Genomic DNA, 14,837 nt, shown 5'->3' on the forward strand with positions numbered 1-14,837 from the left:
CGAGCCGCGGTCGCTGAGGCGCGGCGGGAGCATGGCCGAGTCGCTGCGGGAGGAGCCGCCGGGCGGGCCGGAGTCGGAGGCCGAGCTGTCGCAGCGGCTGGCCCGCACCAAGGCCCGCTCGTACGGCAGCACGGCGAGCGTGGCGGCGCCGCTGGCCGAGCGCTACGTGGAGCACCGGCTCAGCGCCGGGGACACGCTGCAGGGCATCGCCCTCAAGTACGGCGTCACGGTAAGGCGAGCGCCGCCGGGGCGGCCCGGGGGAAGCGGAAGGGCGGCGGGACGAGCCGGGGGGGGACGACTCGGCCGCGGGGGCGGCAGGGCCGGTAGCGGCGGTTGGCTCCCGCAACAGCGGCGTGCGGTTCCCCGGTCCGGAGAGTAACGCAGCGAAAGGGGAGGAGGCGCTGGGAGCGGACGAGAGCCGGGAGATCACGGCGGGAGGTTGGCCCGTAGAGCAGTTCCTACCCGTCGCGGGCAGAAGACTCCGTTCCTGCCGCGGAGACGGCGCTGGGTTTAGTGCTGGTATTTAGAGTGCTGGCAGCGGAATCGTAGGACCTGCCCGGGGGGGGCAGCGCCCAGCCCGGGGGGTAAATGGCCGAAGCTCGCACTCCGGCCTTTTGCAGCACAGGCTCGGGAGTGACGGGCGCCCGGTCGGTGAGACTGGCCGGCGGCCTCGGGGAAGGGAGATGCACTTACTCCCACCGAGTAAACCTGCGCTCGTGTGACAGCTCACCGCTACGCTCGTTTCAGATTAAACAAAACCAATGTAATTAAACTTATCTTGAAAAGAATCATTATTTTGAGGTGGACGCATAGGCTGTGACAAGAAGAAAGCGTTTCTTCCCGTAGCTTCAGGGCTAAAAATTCTTCCATTCTCATCTACCTGCCAGTCTAGAGGCGATTTACAACAGATTTGAAAGTGTTGCTGCTTTTCTGCTCTCTTCCTGTAGAGAAGAAAGTTTACTTCTCTGGAAAATGTTGAAGGGCTTACGCCAGCCTAAGACATGCAGAGTCCAACAGGGTCTACCAGCAGGCCCTAACACGCTACCATTCCCCACAGAGCAGAGCTCACCTGCCCTACCTTCATTCCAGGTTATTTGGGGCCCAGCGAGCTACCAACTGACATACCTATATGCAGCTTCAGTAGTCCCAGCATGCAAAATTGCTTGGGGCCAAGCAGCTGATGAGCATAGCTAACAGCATGGTATTAGTACACAGTCAGTGTCACTTTCACATCAGCTGCAAAGAGCACCTTCCAGAGTTGGGCTCCTTCCAGAAGAGGTACAATGCAGTCCCAAATTAATAGCTTCTGGCTGGAATGGGTTTCCTCTCCTTCTCTGGTTCTGAAAGATCTACTAAAGCCCTCCAGCAACTTCAGCAGCATTCAGCCTTTGTTGTGAAAAGGGTTAAAAGTCTATTTCTCTCCCCTTAAGAAAGATTAAGCAAGACACTTTTGACCAAATCTTTTTGGCAACGGGATTGATGGCATTTTGGATTTACATTGGTCCACATTAAAACAAAGTTTTACTCACTGTGGGGGCAGAGGAAAGTGACCTGAGCTGCTCATTGGATTTGTTTGAAAAAAATTTTTTTTTTTTTTTAAGTGCTTTCCATAATAGATAAAGTCTCTGGCCTGAATGATCTAGCTATGTTGCTCTTCATTCAGAAATGTATTTGCTCACTGCACTAAGTGAAAAATATATACAGATTACCAATATAGTAGTTTTCTAGAAAAGAGGCATTTCTAAACACTTTACAACTCCCTTTCAGCTAAAGTGAAGTTGTGCATCAAAGCTATACAGTCTGAAAAAATAGTTTGAACTTATGAACCATAAATTTTGTTCATAGTATGAGTTTAATAAGCTTTTGCTGTGCTAATGATGCATTTAAAGTATAAATGCTGGGGTTTTTTAAACATCTCATTTGTTATTTGATTCAATGTTGCTAGTATTCTGCTTAAGAAACCAGAGCTGCATCATTATAGACTTCAGCTGAGAAAGGTTAAACTGACTTGAAATGTCTCAAAGAGCAATGCCAAGTTAGCTGAAATCAGCCATGGTGTTTCTGCTTTAATAGGTTCCAGCCTAGGGTAGGAACATGTGCAAACATGTTTGCTTTTAGCAAAATGAAGAATCTTGTGTGTTCACACAATGACAAGGACTGACTTCCTCAGAAGCGTCTTTACACTTGCTTCCTGCATCCTGTATACTTGGCTAGAAGTGAGAGTTGCTGTAATGGGAACGTCAGAATTATCTTTGGCTGCCATTGCATCCAGTATTACTGTTTTTAGAAGTTTACCCCTGTGGTTTTCCTCACTGGGAGTTACTTTGCAGCAAGAGACATCCTGTCCAGTGCCTGCCTTGGCATGACATAGCCTAGGCAGTTTAAGATGGAAAAAAATGTTGGGGGGGGAAGAGAGAGAGAGATCAGTGTGCTTTGTTTGGCCTCATACTCTGCCCTTCACCCCTCTCCCCCAGGAACTGTCTATTAATCTTGTATGGCTTGCGTTCATTAGATCTTCCTTTGAACACTGTTGGGTAAATTAACACTGGGAATTAATGTTTAGTATCATATTTGTGGTTCAGTTGGAGTGCTGTTTTCCATCACACAAAGGTGTCCCTTTGAGGGGAGAAGGAAGAGGACTATTTGTTTCATTGTCAGTAGAAGCAGTTTTGATGGATGAGTTCAGCACCAGTTTATGCATTGGTGCAGCTTCAGTTAAAGTATTAAAAGCAAAGGCTTAAGCACATGCTTTCACTATTATAGGTCTGTAGCTAACAGAAATTAGTCCAGTTTTCCTAGCACTAAGAAAACTAGTGTTAAGTCCTGCTCTTCGTACACCTATGAGTGTATGGAGTCATACTCAGTTGTAGAAGGAGCAGTATATATTACACATATCAATTAACCTGCTCAAGGCTGAGGGATGTTAATTTTCGAACCAAGTATTTCCCATTTGATTGTTACTCAGTGCAGAGGTGCACAGTCTTCCAAATGCCACAAGATGGTATTTAAAAAGATATTTTAGGAAGAAATAACCAGAGGTAGAGTTACAGTGAAGTAGCATAGAGAACAGTAGTACAGTGCATTATTTATCAGCTATTGAAGCATCACCTTCTGACTCCCCTGTTGCAGAGATCTCAGTTGTCAGCTTTTGTACTGTATTTTAAGAGAAAGGCTCCAGCTAGCATTTTAAATGTTTTTTGGTAGCCATCAAGACAGACAACTTTTAGACATTTTGACAATTGACATTTAAACTAGCATCTCATGGCCATTACAGGTCTCATTACTAAATCAGGTGAAGCTTCCTGTATGCCCTTCAGATGTTACTCAGCTTGGGAGAGAACTTAAAGATACACTGTATACTGTGTAAGGCTAACTAAAAGTAGTTTCCAGGCTTCAGGATCTGGAAGAGTAACGAGCTTCTCTTACTTGAAGTAGTAGCTCACTATCTGACACTGGATATTAGTTATTCAGCTTTTGAAAGTGGTTATTAAATCTAATAATCCCATCATCTTAGCCATCTGCAGCAACAGGTTGGGCTTGTCTTTAAGTGGAGAATACCACTTTTGTGTATTTAATGGCTAGAAATAACTTACTTCTGAGGTTTACTGCACCATTTTCACTACTCTCACTCTTCCAGACACCTAGCCTTTCTAGAGACAATCTCCTATTTATTTTTACAGAGAAAGATTTCATCAGGCTTCCAGGACCCAAGCAAATGCATCCATACATGACACCAGGTCTGTAATGGCACTGCAGCAGATACTTTTACCAAACAGTACAGGTCTACATTGCATGCAGGAGTTTATTCCAGTTCTACAAGTGGCCACACAGTCTCACACCTGCACAGAGAAGACAGACTAACATCTCTGCTGTTTTCCCTTGGTTTTAGTCTGCTTCCCCTGCTAGTATGTTCAGTGTAAGAAGTGCACAGGCATGTTAACCCAGTTATCTGTTAACAATGGTCTTTCCTTTGCAATTGGGAAGAACTCCAAGTAGTGTCAGAGCAAAGTTTAAAGAGTTTAAGACTGACAGGCATAAGGTGGTAGAGCAATTTTTTCATCATCTGAGTGCTGAAGATACTTCAGACTTTGAAGTAGTGAGTGGCTAGTGCTTAGAGTGCTCAGCTTTTTCTGGGCGATTATACTAGCAGTAAGACTCCTATTATTACAAGACTTACAGTCTTTATGCTTACTCAGTTTAGCTCCATTTAGTTTAATAAAAACGAGTAACACTTCTAATGCAGACAAGAGGTATTTTAAGTTCTCTTTATGCTTGTTTTCAAGCAGATTTTATTTAGAGTGCGTTTATCATTGCAGTACTGTAGTGATTAGGGATTTCTGGTTATTGCAGTCACCAGGGGACCAGTATGGTCATTTTTCTTTCACTTAAGACTCTTCCTAATGAAATCATGAGTTCAGGTTATAACTAAAGGTTAAAGTCACATAATCACGGATACTGATTTCCGTGCTGTTTTTAAAGCTTGCAATTGAGAAATAGGAAGCTAGTTTATCTGTTATTGACTTGGAAGGGAAATTCTGATGAGTAAGAACTTAACATTCTTAGCAGGGAGATAGTATACACGTTTACTGGGAGCTTTTCTTCACCTGTAAAGCAATGGAATTTAGAATAGCTCCTTAGGTTAAGTACAGAACAAGTAGGGCTTTATGCATTAGTAAGTTGAGAAAGATGGGGTTGTCTTCTTGCTTCTGTCATAAGATTGTCTGTACTGAGAAGTAGGTTGTAAGAAGTACTTTGGGTGAAAGTTGCATTAAAAGTATTCAACAGTTATGTGGTGGCTGTTACCATGCATTATTACATACATGAGGTTGCTGTTGATCATGCTGTAGATTCAGTTTACTGGACAAATGCAGCCACTAGTCTATGCAGCTGCATTACAAAGCGTTTAAGAGTCCCCCATTCTTTTCACTGCCTGACTTCTCAATGAAAATCAGGACTTCATTTGAAGTCTGAGTTTGTTACATCAGCTAGGGGGGAAAATGCTATGGGTGAGGCATATAGTGCTATTCCAAGACTTGTGGTACTCACTGTTCATAATGAGCATGTCCTAGAATGCTCAAGGTAACTTTATCACCCCTTGTTTGTATTATGCATGCTTTTTACCAGAGACTTCACCTACAGCAGCTGCTAGCAGTTCTGAACCTTACTCTAACATAAAACCAATCAACAGCATTTCTGCAACAGAATTTTTATTCTTTGGCAAGTTATTAATGTGAGCCTGTGTAGAGATTGGAAGACTGTTAAAAAAAAAACAAAACATCTTTAGGTAGTGCAAGACTTTAGAAAGTCCAATATTTTGGAGTCAAGTCTACATAAAAGGAAAAAGCTAGGGTGTTGAGTTAACAAGGCTAAGACAGAACATACACTCTGAAATCACTTTGCAAAAAAACCACCAAAACCCAACCTTTCCTGAAGTCATTGCTGCTACAGAGAAAGCATAGATTTAACGTAACTAAAGGTTACTGTACTATTGCAGAAAGTTAGTACTTTATACTTTGCCAAAACTTAATAACTTACATTTTTCCTATCTTTTTCAGATGGAACAAATAAAGAGGGCAAATAAACTGTTCACTAATGACTGTATATTTCTGAGGAAAACCCTGAATATTCCTGTTGTATCAGAGAAACCATTACTGTTCAATGGACTTAATTCACTGGAGTCTCCTGAGAATGAAACTGTTGACAGCTCCCCTTCTTGTGATGAAGGACTAGTGACAGTTCAGGAAGAAAGTAGTTCTTCTCCCAGTCCTCAAGAGCCTGACAATCAGCCCGCTGCACCAGAAGAACTATCTGCCAAAGATTTCCTACAGAGGTTGGACTTGCAGATTAAGTTATCCAAACAAGCAGCCAGAAAACTAAAAGATGACAATGTCAGGTAAATGCCGCATTTAGTATTAAGCATCTTAATCTCATCCTGAAGGCTTTCTACTCTAAGATGAATCCTCTTTGTGGGGTATCTCAGACAGCATCTGTAGTTTTAATTTGTCAACAGCAAGTCTGCTATTATCATGCATCAGATACATTCAGAGCATACTATTAGCAGATGCCTTGATATGACACTTATAAGGCTGCCTCACAATACACTGTTTATAGAATAGCAATAATATTCCATGAAAGCTAGAAGGTCAGTATTCTCCAAGATGTCTTGCTGTGTAAGTGGGCAATTATTTGAGCAAACCCATAATTTTCAGTAGAGTACTAAGCCAAGGCCTATGTGGAAGCTGATTGTGTACAGCAAGGCACAATTACATTTTTCTTCTGTCCCAGATTGCCTCATAATTGGGTAAATATTCTCCATGTTGCAGTTTCAGTTAAGCTATCCTATCTCCTTTCCCTGTGCAGCCCCTCCCTTTGTGGATCCACCTATATAGACCTCTGTCTTTTCTTCAGTATTTCTTCTACAGCCGGGAGCTCTCACACACTCTGCTCATAGAAATAGCAGTACCTTTTGACCTGTCTGCCACAGTGATTATCCCCTCACATATGTAGGCATCCCATGGAGAGTACAGAAAGACTTAGAGTGAGAATGGACTTCAGTAGTGTTTGTTTTCCCATGCCCTTGGGACAAGCTTCCTCAGCTTGTTCACAAGCAGTCTCTCGGGCTGGTTGTCTGGCCTGTTTATTCTCTGCAGAAATTGCCTCAGTGGGTGATGCTGAGGTGGCCTTTCTCATGACAATAAAAGGTATGACTGCAGGGGACTGGTATTGCTTCTCTCACCAGAGGGCTGGAGAGAGGTTATGCCTGCAGATATGTACTTTGCTTTTGCAAATTTGTTTAATGCAAAACTTCTTCCATCATCCTGGCTCACTTAACATACTCTGATTTTGAATGCAAGCAACATACTTTTCATGTTAAGAAGAAACTAACCTTTCAGGGCCAAATCTATTGAGCATAGAGTCCCATCATTTCTTTAAGAAGTTAAGGGATTATTTCAGCAACTTAAAAACTTTATTTAATAGGCAAAAATTTGAGGGGGAGCAGTATCTTGCATTTAGCAGTTGGACAAGCCTCATTTGGAGAGAGACCCTGTAAGACAGCTTAAGGTCATTCATTACCTATTGCACTCCACATGGAACTCTCCATTGCCAGAAGGACACTGGTTTAGAGTTACAGTCTCAGGGAAGGCTGGAATGCTTTCACATCTTGTTAACACGCTTGTCAATTATTTTCTTTTGAATTGATTACATGAAAGAGGAAAAATAGCTGCTGGAACTCAGATCCTTCTCTGTTTAAACTCATTCACTTGCATTGTTATATTTGAAACAATGTAGAGCATCTATCAAATTGTGCCGCTGCTGACTCACAGATCATTAGATCTATGTATCTAACACAGCTTAGAGTAGGTGTTGACCCAGCAGTTAAGCTGGGTGACAGGAAACCACAGTCCCTGCCAGAGGAGGACAATTATTTTAACATCCTTTCAACAAAATAGCATGTTAATTTACAGAATGAAATTCACTTAGACCTTGCTGCACCATGAACAGAGCCAATACAGTGACACAGCACAAATAGTACGCTGCCACCACTAATGTTCATTTCCTACATTGCTAAGTTACAACTTGTGAAATGAGGGCCTGGTACCAAATTTCCTCCCAAGGAATAGTGGATGCAGGAGGATGAGTTACTTTCCCACTTCCTATTCAGATTTAGCAGGTAATTTTGTTAATTATGCATAGAGCACAGATTTTTATTAGTCATGATGCTACAGGAAGCTTGAAGTACAGAGCTGCAGGCTATCTGCTGAGCAGGATGTTATCCAAAGCTTCTGAAGAGCAAAGCTTCCTGTATGTCTGATAAAGTCTTCATAACATCACCTTCCCATCCTGCCCCAGCTTTCAGTCATGGCTCACAAAAAGCCATACTTGCTTTATCTTCTCCAACTGCGTTCACCCCTTTACAGTCTGACAGGAGTGCCAAAGGACCAAAGTGAATCTTTACTCCATGCGGAGAGCAGGAGTAGAGGGAGACTATTGCCAAAAGCCCTGGAGATACTTTTCAGCTGCAGTTTTCTGGGCTGACACTGGAAGGTGGCAACATTCCTTACTCTGCTCCAGAAGCTCCCCAGGAGGCACCTGTTATCCCTCCTGTGTATATCTTGTTGTCCCTTGCTTGGAGCAGGAGGCATTGAAAATTGGACAGCCATCATGATAATAAACCAGCCTCATGAATACACAAACTTCCAATTCTTAGAGTGAAAGCCATTTATGAAATTAAGAGTGCTGTTTCCAGCTACTCTGGCCTTCTGTATTCAGATTGCCTTGTCAAGCCCTGTTTAGAATGGGACATGCACCAACACTGCAGTGTACTTAAGTGCCTGTTTGAGGGTAAGAAAGGAACACCTAAAGTTAGGTCTACTACCACCAAAAGGGATGTTGGCTCTAAGAAAACCTCAAGCAGAAGCAGATTATCAATTCTGGAACTTCAAGAGTCATAACTTCTCGTCATACCCGTGAGCCTGATTTGACAGATGGAGAGAATCACATCTCCTAAATTGCTCTTTAGTTGGGTGTCCCTTAAAGTTGCCAAGAATGCATGCACATACATGCACTGATTCTGATCAAACTCTACAGGCAGTTTTGTGGTCAGAAACTTCCTGGTGCTACAAAGACAGCTTAAGGTGAATTACATTGTTTAATCATAACTCTTGAAGTCACCTCTTTAAGTGCTCCGAAAGGAATAAAGTATATTAATCTCTAAAGTCACTTTCTTCCCAGCAAAAGCCTCTTGCTGTTAGGTAGAAAAATTGAGGAGCTCATAGGTGCAGATCTAGACTAGATATTAAACTTTAATAGCCATGCGAGTAGATGAGCATTAAAGATTATGGAATGTGATCCACTCAGTTTGTGCCAGCTGCTTTTCACTGTTAGAGTTTATGTAAGCATATGGCTAAATCTGTATGTAATACTACTTTTACTAGAGAGTTTCACTGAGCAAGAAATCATTGCTTAATGAATCCCCCAATCAGGCATATTTACTCAAGATGCAGCTTTAGGTGAGCAGCTTAAGGGAGTAAGACCTGTTTTTGTTTTGAGCTGTATTTTTATAAGCCAAAAGAAGTGTGAAAGTATTGATATAGTAGTTTGTAGCATATGTCACTAACGCACATATTTGCATATTAGGAAAGAATACCCATTATGAGTTTTATCCACACATGGAAGAAAAGCAACTTGTAATAGTTTGAGAAAATGCAGTAGTGCTTCATCTTGCCCAAAGCATTGTTATGCATGTTCCAGGATGCCAAAACTGAAATTCAGTGATGCTTTTTATATCGGATAGTTGAACACCACCAGAGGTCTAATGCAAGGTCTTTATAGAGTCCTTAATATTTTAGGGTGGTACTATGGTAGGCTAGAGCACTAGAGCCGTATACTGTGCTTGTGGGACAGGTCACATCCTTCTGCATTTGTGTTTTAGTGACTCATTTTGAAAACCTTATAACCAAATAGAGCCACTCTAATCACTACTGCTTATACGAGCCAATATAATTATCTGGTGTGCAGCGCTGGAACAGAACCATATATTGTCATCTGCTCACTTGCCTTGACCTGAACCTAGGAAAGAGTAAGGTGTTCTTATCAGTTTCAAATGCTTCAAATTGAGTTAGTTTGCCCAATAATTGTTCACCATCATTGGCTATCAGCTAAGAAAACATACCTCAACAAAGGAGGCTGCCTGTGAAGAATCTTGTTTTCAGACTTCCAAAAGCTATTAACTCAGGAACTCAAATTGCTGCCTTGTTTAATTGTGGATTCTGGAAGCATCCAAGCATTGGATTCAAGTTCACCTGTTCACACTCAGGTGCACTTGGTCTTACAGAAGTGGTTATTAGCATTTTTTTATTGTGGCCTGACGCATACAACAGCTTGCAGTAGATGTCTTTCAGCTCCTGTAACCTGCTGGGCAAAGTGGCAACAGCAAACAGGAGGAGACAACACTAAGAAGCACTGTAATGCTGTGCTGTTCTTTTCCCTTTGCCTGAAGGAGAATGTTGTAGTGACTTACCACTTTGCTATTTTAAGCATCTTAAAAGTGAAGAAAATTGTTTGGTCATTAAACATACACACACTGCCATGTTGTTGCTTGTGGGCCATGGGCCAGAGCTACTACTATGTAATTTCATTTCATGTAGAGCTTGGCTCCTTTTTAAGCCATCAGAACAGACTCGTACTTGCTATGTACAGTTCTGAAGATCTATGTTAGTAATATTTCCTGGCCATTACCTTGGTTTGGAATAATATGTCGTAGACCTCATCCCATAGCCTAGTACTGCAGCCCGGGACAGAAGATTAGAAGCTGTTCTTGCCAACCCTTACTGCCAACTACTGCATGCCTGAGCCTTGGTCAGAAATTTATTTTGCACATTACAGCCAGTCACTGCTTTGCTTAGGTTCAAGCATAATGACCTACTACATGGTTCTTACATCCCTGCCACATACAGAAACCCCTCAAAGCTGGCTGTGACTCAAGTGCCAGTCTTCTGCCCTCTACTGACAATTGCCAAGTAAAAGCCCATAGTCCAAGTGCGTATTTCACAAGCAAAGTAAGTGGAGACGAACAGCTTAGACTAGCCATTTTGTTACTTTGATGTTTGAAGACCTGCTAATATGACATCACTATTTCAACTCTCCTGTTCTCCATATTCACCCCTACTATCCACCATAATCAACTGCAGCTAATTTGAGTCCAGTGTTTGGCTGTTGCCATGTCATGATGGGTGTTATTCCTATATTAAGGCTTTCAAGAAGAAGGACTGAAAGACCGATTCTGACAGCCTCTGATTAGAGGGAAGGTCTTTTTGCTGTAACTCTGCCACATTTTATTCTCCTGAAAGGGGAAACAAAACAAAACTAAGAAATACGAAGTAATATTCAGTGTACGGCATTGAAAGTAAGCTTCTCCCCTACTTGACAGTCTAAACTCCGAAAATACAGAATTTCTCCTTCATCCTCACAAACTGGCAGGAGATCACTATTTGCAACTATGTTCTGGGCATATGTGGCTAGAAACCTCTTGACCCAGAAGGGCATATATCAGAGCTTCAGAATATACTTTTTGAAATACTTGGCTTCAGCCAAGTAGTTATGGTTGAATTTTACAGTCCTGCAGTTCGATCTTACAAGCTTTGTGTGTTGATAGGTTTCAATTCTGAAAAAAAGTTTTAAAATGTATTGTCTTGAGACAATTTATAGATCAAAAGTGCTTTAGTGCTTATTCAACTAAACATGAGTTGTTTGCTTCTGTACTTTACTGTCATGCCATGTGTTATGAACAGCCTCTGCAAATTATAGTATTCCATGGCAGTTTTGCAATGCAGAATTGATGATATAAGGAAAGATACTACTTAAATACACACAGATCATCTGTATCTTAAGAATCACGCTTGGTACTGGGTCTGTAGCATCACTAATGTAAATAGATGTAGTATTTGTAAGAAAAGCTAAAGTTGGTTTTCTGTTCTACTGTAGCCACACATCCCTGCAATAACTACCAGTTTCATCCAAAACCTGTTTTTTTGAGGTTTTTTTTTTTTTTTTTTTTTTTTTACAAGATTGTTTCGAGGCAAAACCCAATATTGTGTCTTTGGTTTAAGAAGATAATTTTGCTGGACTATGCAAGAACAGAGAAGGGCTGGGAAAGTGAGTGCAAGTTACTGAGCTGCTTGGTTAGTTTGTAGGTTTCTTTCCTCTGATTCTATTTTGGGGGGTTATGTGAAATTTAAGTTGTAGATAAATAATCATGTTTAGAAGCAAGTAGGGAAAAGCCTGCATGATTGGGGTTTGGAATACTACTGAAATATATGGTTTTTAACTTAGACCATTATTAGACTATTTGAATAACTGTACCTTTGTATGGAGGCACATGCAGTATTAAAACTAACTGGAAATCCTTTGCAGCTCACAGTGTAGCAACTGTTAAGTCTTTCTCCTCTCACCAAAACAGTAAAATTGGCAGCAGCTTTAAGAATAGGCTCTCAGGAACATAATTTTGAAGCTACAGTAGTAGAAAACAGTGTTCTTTGGAGAACTTAGCATGCTTGAATTAGTACTGGATGCTGCACTGCAATAGGTTTACATAACCACTTTTTTTTTTTAAAGGCAATGTTGTCAAGTAAACAGTAGGCAGACTGATTTTTTTCTGAGGATTTTTTAATAGCAACACTACTTTGGTTTATCCAGTCATTGCATTAACAATAGCACTTGTGGGCAACTATTTTCTTGTAAGAAAATCCAAGTGATCAGTCTCAATATTGGTTGAGGCATGGGAAGTATATATCAAGGAGCCCACTCAAGGAATATCCTTGCAGGATCAAGACAGATGCAGCTACAGCTATGATGGACTGCTCCTGTTCTTGCCTCAATTGGTCTGTCTGCACCCCCTGCCATTCAAAAGGCTGAAACAAACCTACAACTAAGGTTGCTTTTTAAAAAAAAAATAAAATTGACAGCAACAGTACTGGAACTCCAGCATGCCCTCCACTTGTTTATCCTTTGCAGTACTTCTTATTGATCTGGCACTGTAGTGTCAAGAAGAGTTCATTAAACTCTAAATGCATTCTGATGTTGAACTTACACGGCTTTACTTCTTTTCAGCATTCTGTTCTTGAAAGAACGACAACTCCAGAGATGTGTAATGAACAGTAGTATACTGCAAGTAGTATTCGTGTTAGGCAATGCAAGTCTTGTCTGTTTTGATCCATTAGGAAAATTGTTATCTGCATTTGCATTACAGTTACTGTTGAGACATGGTATGTTCCTGATCTGATGATTATGATCATTTTCTTTTTTAGAGAGGAGGAGAATGAGGAAGGTCCCTATGCAACTTCTTCGTATCACCAGTAGAAGACAGATGTGATGGCCTGAAAAATTTCCATGAAATCAGTTCTTAAAGAACTAAACGGTCAATAGTTCAAAACCCAAGTCTTTTGGACTCATCATCTTGATGTACTTAAAACAAGTCACGAATGGGTAATTGCACTGAAATTATGACCTCTTCTGCCTTCCATAGGTTAATGTCCTTATGCTATATCAACAAAGGGTTTAAGCCTTCCAAAACTAGCAATGGCCTTTATACCCCTTCTGTGCAAACTGTAGCATGGTAGCAACAATATATCCTTGAGGTCACCTTTATGCAGGATGTTGATCTTTAGTAAAGATTTTGTAAATACTTGTTAAAGTGAAATTTGTTTTAAGTATTTAAAAATATTAAATAAGTTTGCTTGTAAATGACAAACTATGAAAACAATAGAAATTTACTTATTCTGCAAGCACAGGCAAGTTTGCTGTGGAAATTTTGTCTACTTCAGAGCTGCAGAACTTGCCTCTGAACTCTGTGTGTGTCTATGTGTGATTATGATATATTCCCAGAAAGGGGAATTCGACTTGTTTTGATGAGTTAAAGCCTTTACGGTTAAACAACTGTTTGCAAATTGGATTTCTGCTAATAAAAGCGAAGAGTTACAGCAAGAGATTTTTCTTTGTGAGATACGACATTGGAATATCAGATGTGTGTTCTTGTGTACAGTTATATATTTTGTGTGGTTTTAATTTAATAAATACAAAAATACAGATGTGTCTGTTCATAATGAAGTCAGCTTGGTTCTAGTCTGTTTTTTGTGAAGAATGGTTTGTCTAGTTACGTGAGCTATTAGATACTAATTTCAGGGCAAATAATGTCCTTTACCTTTACTGTATAGCTCACCCTCCTAAATGAGACCTGTAAGAACTATTTGCTCTAGTTGTGCAGTCAAGAAAACTGTATTAAGATTAATAAGAGCCACACCGGTAAGCCTTCGCTGCTCTGAGAAGAGATGCCAGTATTCACGTCTGCAGGTGGACCCTACCTGAAGCTCAGGAAGGCAGAGTGCAGACTGCATTCACTCTTTGCCCTGAAGTTAATGTATTAGCAAGTTCTTGTTAAGCATCCTACAATTTTTCCTCAAGTATTCAATAAGCTTCACAAAACTTTTGTCAGTAAAGAATTGCCGGATGCCCACTGTGACACATGTTTCCTATATAGCAGCTCATTTATACAGTTTATTGCTCCCTCAAAGCAAAAACTTTCTGCAGTATGTTATGATGGGAGCAATATAGAAAGTTACATTAATTTACTAAAACAAGAAGTAAAAATTCAAAGCTAGACAGGAATTGGCGTTTCCCTAGAGCTTGCAGGAACTCAGGCATGTCAGGCTCATTCAAATCATCTCTAGCTCTCGTCCTAAAGAGGAGGTCTGCAGTGGCACACAAATTAACAAGAGCAGAGAAAGCTTAGAGTGCATAAAAGAAAGCATTGATTTTTCTTGGAGAGAGTGGTGAATTAGTTTTAGATCTTGTATCTTTCTTGAATTGGGATTTGTATCTATTCCTTATAGGATAATAATTTCTCTTGTTGTCAGTTAATTTCAGTAGGACATTACTGGAGCCAGAATAAAACTACTTTTCCAAAGGAGACCCTAGCTTCAAGCCCAGGTGTATTTTATAATCCCGCAGAAAAATTTAATCCTTTTCAACCCAAGAGCTACTGTTGTAATACCCTCACCTATCCAGCACATGCAGGATCAGGGTGCTTTGCTGAGCAGGTCAGAAGCGCAGCTTTCCTTGCACAGCAGGTGCACCTCTTGGCAGTCGCACAAGGCTGACCAAGCTCCTGACAGAGCCACGTTTCACTCCACCCTTCCCAAGAGCGCTGCTGCGCTCATGGGCGGGAGGACCTTCAGGACAAGCCACGGAAGATCAGTGACACCATTTACATCTACTTTTCCTGACTGAGAAGGCCATACAGAAGAACGTGGTTGGGCAGAGACCCACGGCTGCACGCCCTT

General features: G+C 41.3%; 1 protein-coding gene across 3 annotated transcripts; it reads left to right on the forward strand.

Annotated features, from left to right (window-relative positions):
* Nucleotides 1-7: 7 nt before the first annotated feature.
* LYSMD2 (LysM, putative peptidoglycan-binding, domain containing 2) lies at nucleotides 8-13,580 on the forward strand. 3 transcript variants are annotated; one of them, XM_010571841.1, is made up of 3 exons: nucleotides 8-229; nucleotides 5,556-5,893; nucleotides 12,807-13,580. In XM_010571841.1, exons 1-3 carry the CDS (start codon nucleotides 32-34, stop codon nucleotides 12,856-12,858), a joined length of 588 nt encoding a protein of 195 aa, XP_010570143.1. In that variant the 5' UTR covers nucleotides 8-31; the 3' UTR covers nucleotides 12,859-13,580. The 3 variants fall into 3 exon arrangements, with proteins under 3 accessions (XP_010570143.1, XP_010570146.1, XP_010570144.1); XM_010571842.1 differs by lacking the exon at nucleotides 8-229 and adding an exon at nucleotides 306-1,402; XM_010571844.1 differs by lacking the exon at nucleotides 5,556-5,893.
* Nucleotides 13,581-14,837: the final 1,257 nt, after the last annotated feature.

The sequence above is a fragment of the Haliaeetus leucocephalus genome, unplaced genomic scaffold (genome assembly GCF_000737465.1).
Source record: "Haliaeetus leucocephalus isolate CR32 unplaced genomic scaffold, Haliaeetus_leucocephalus-4.0 Scaffold339, whole genome shotgun sequence".
Lineage (NCBI taxonomy): Eukaryota > Metazoa > Chordata > Aves > Accipitriformes > Accipitridae > Haliaeetus > Haliaeetus leucocephalus.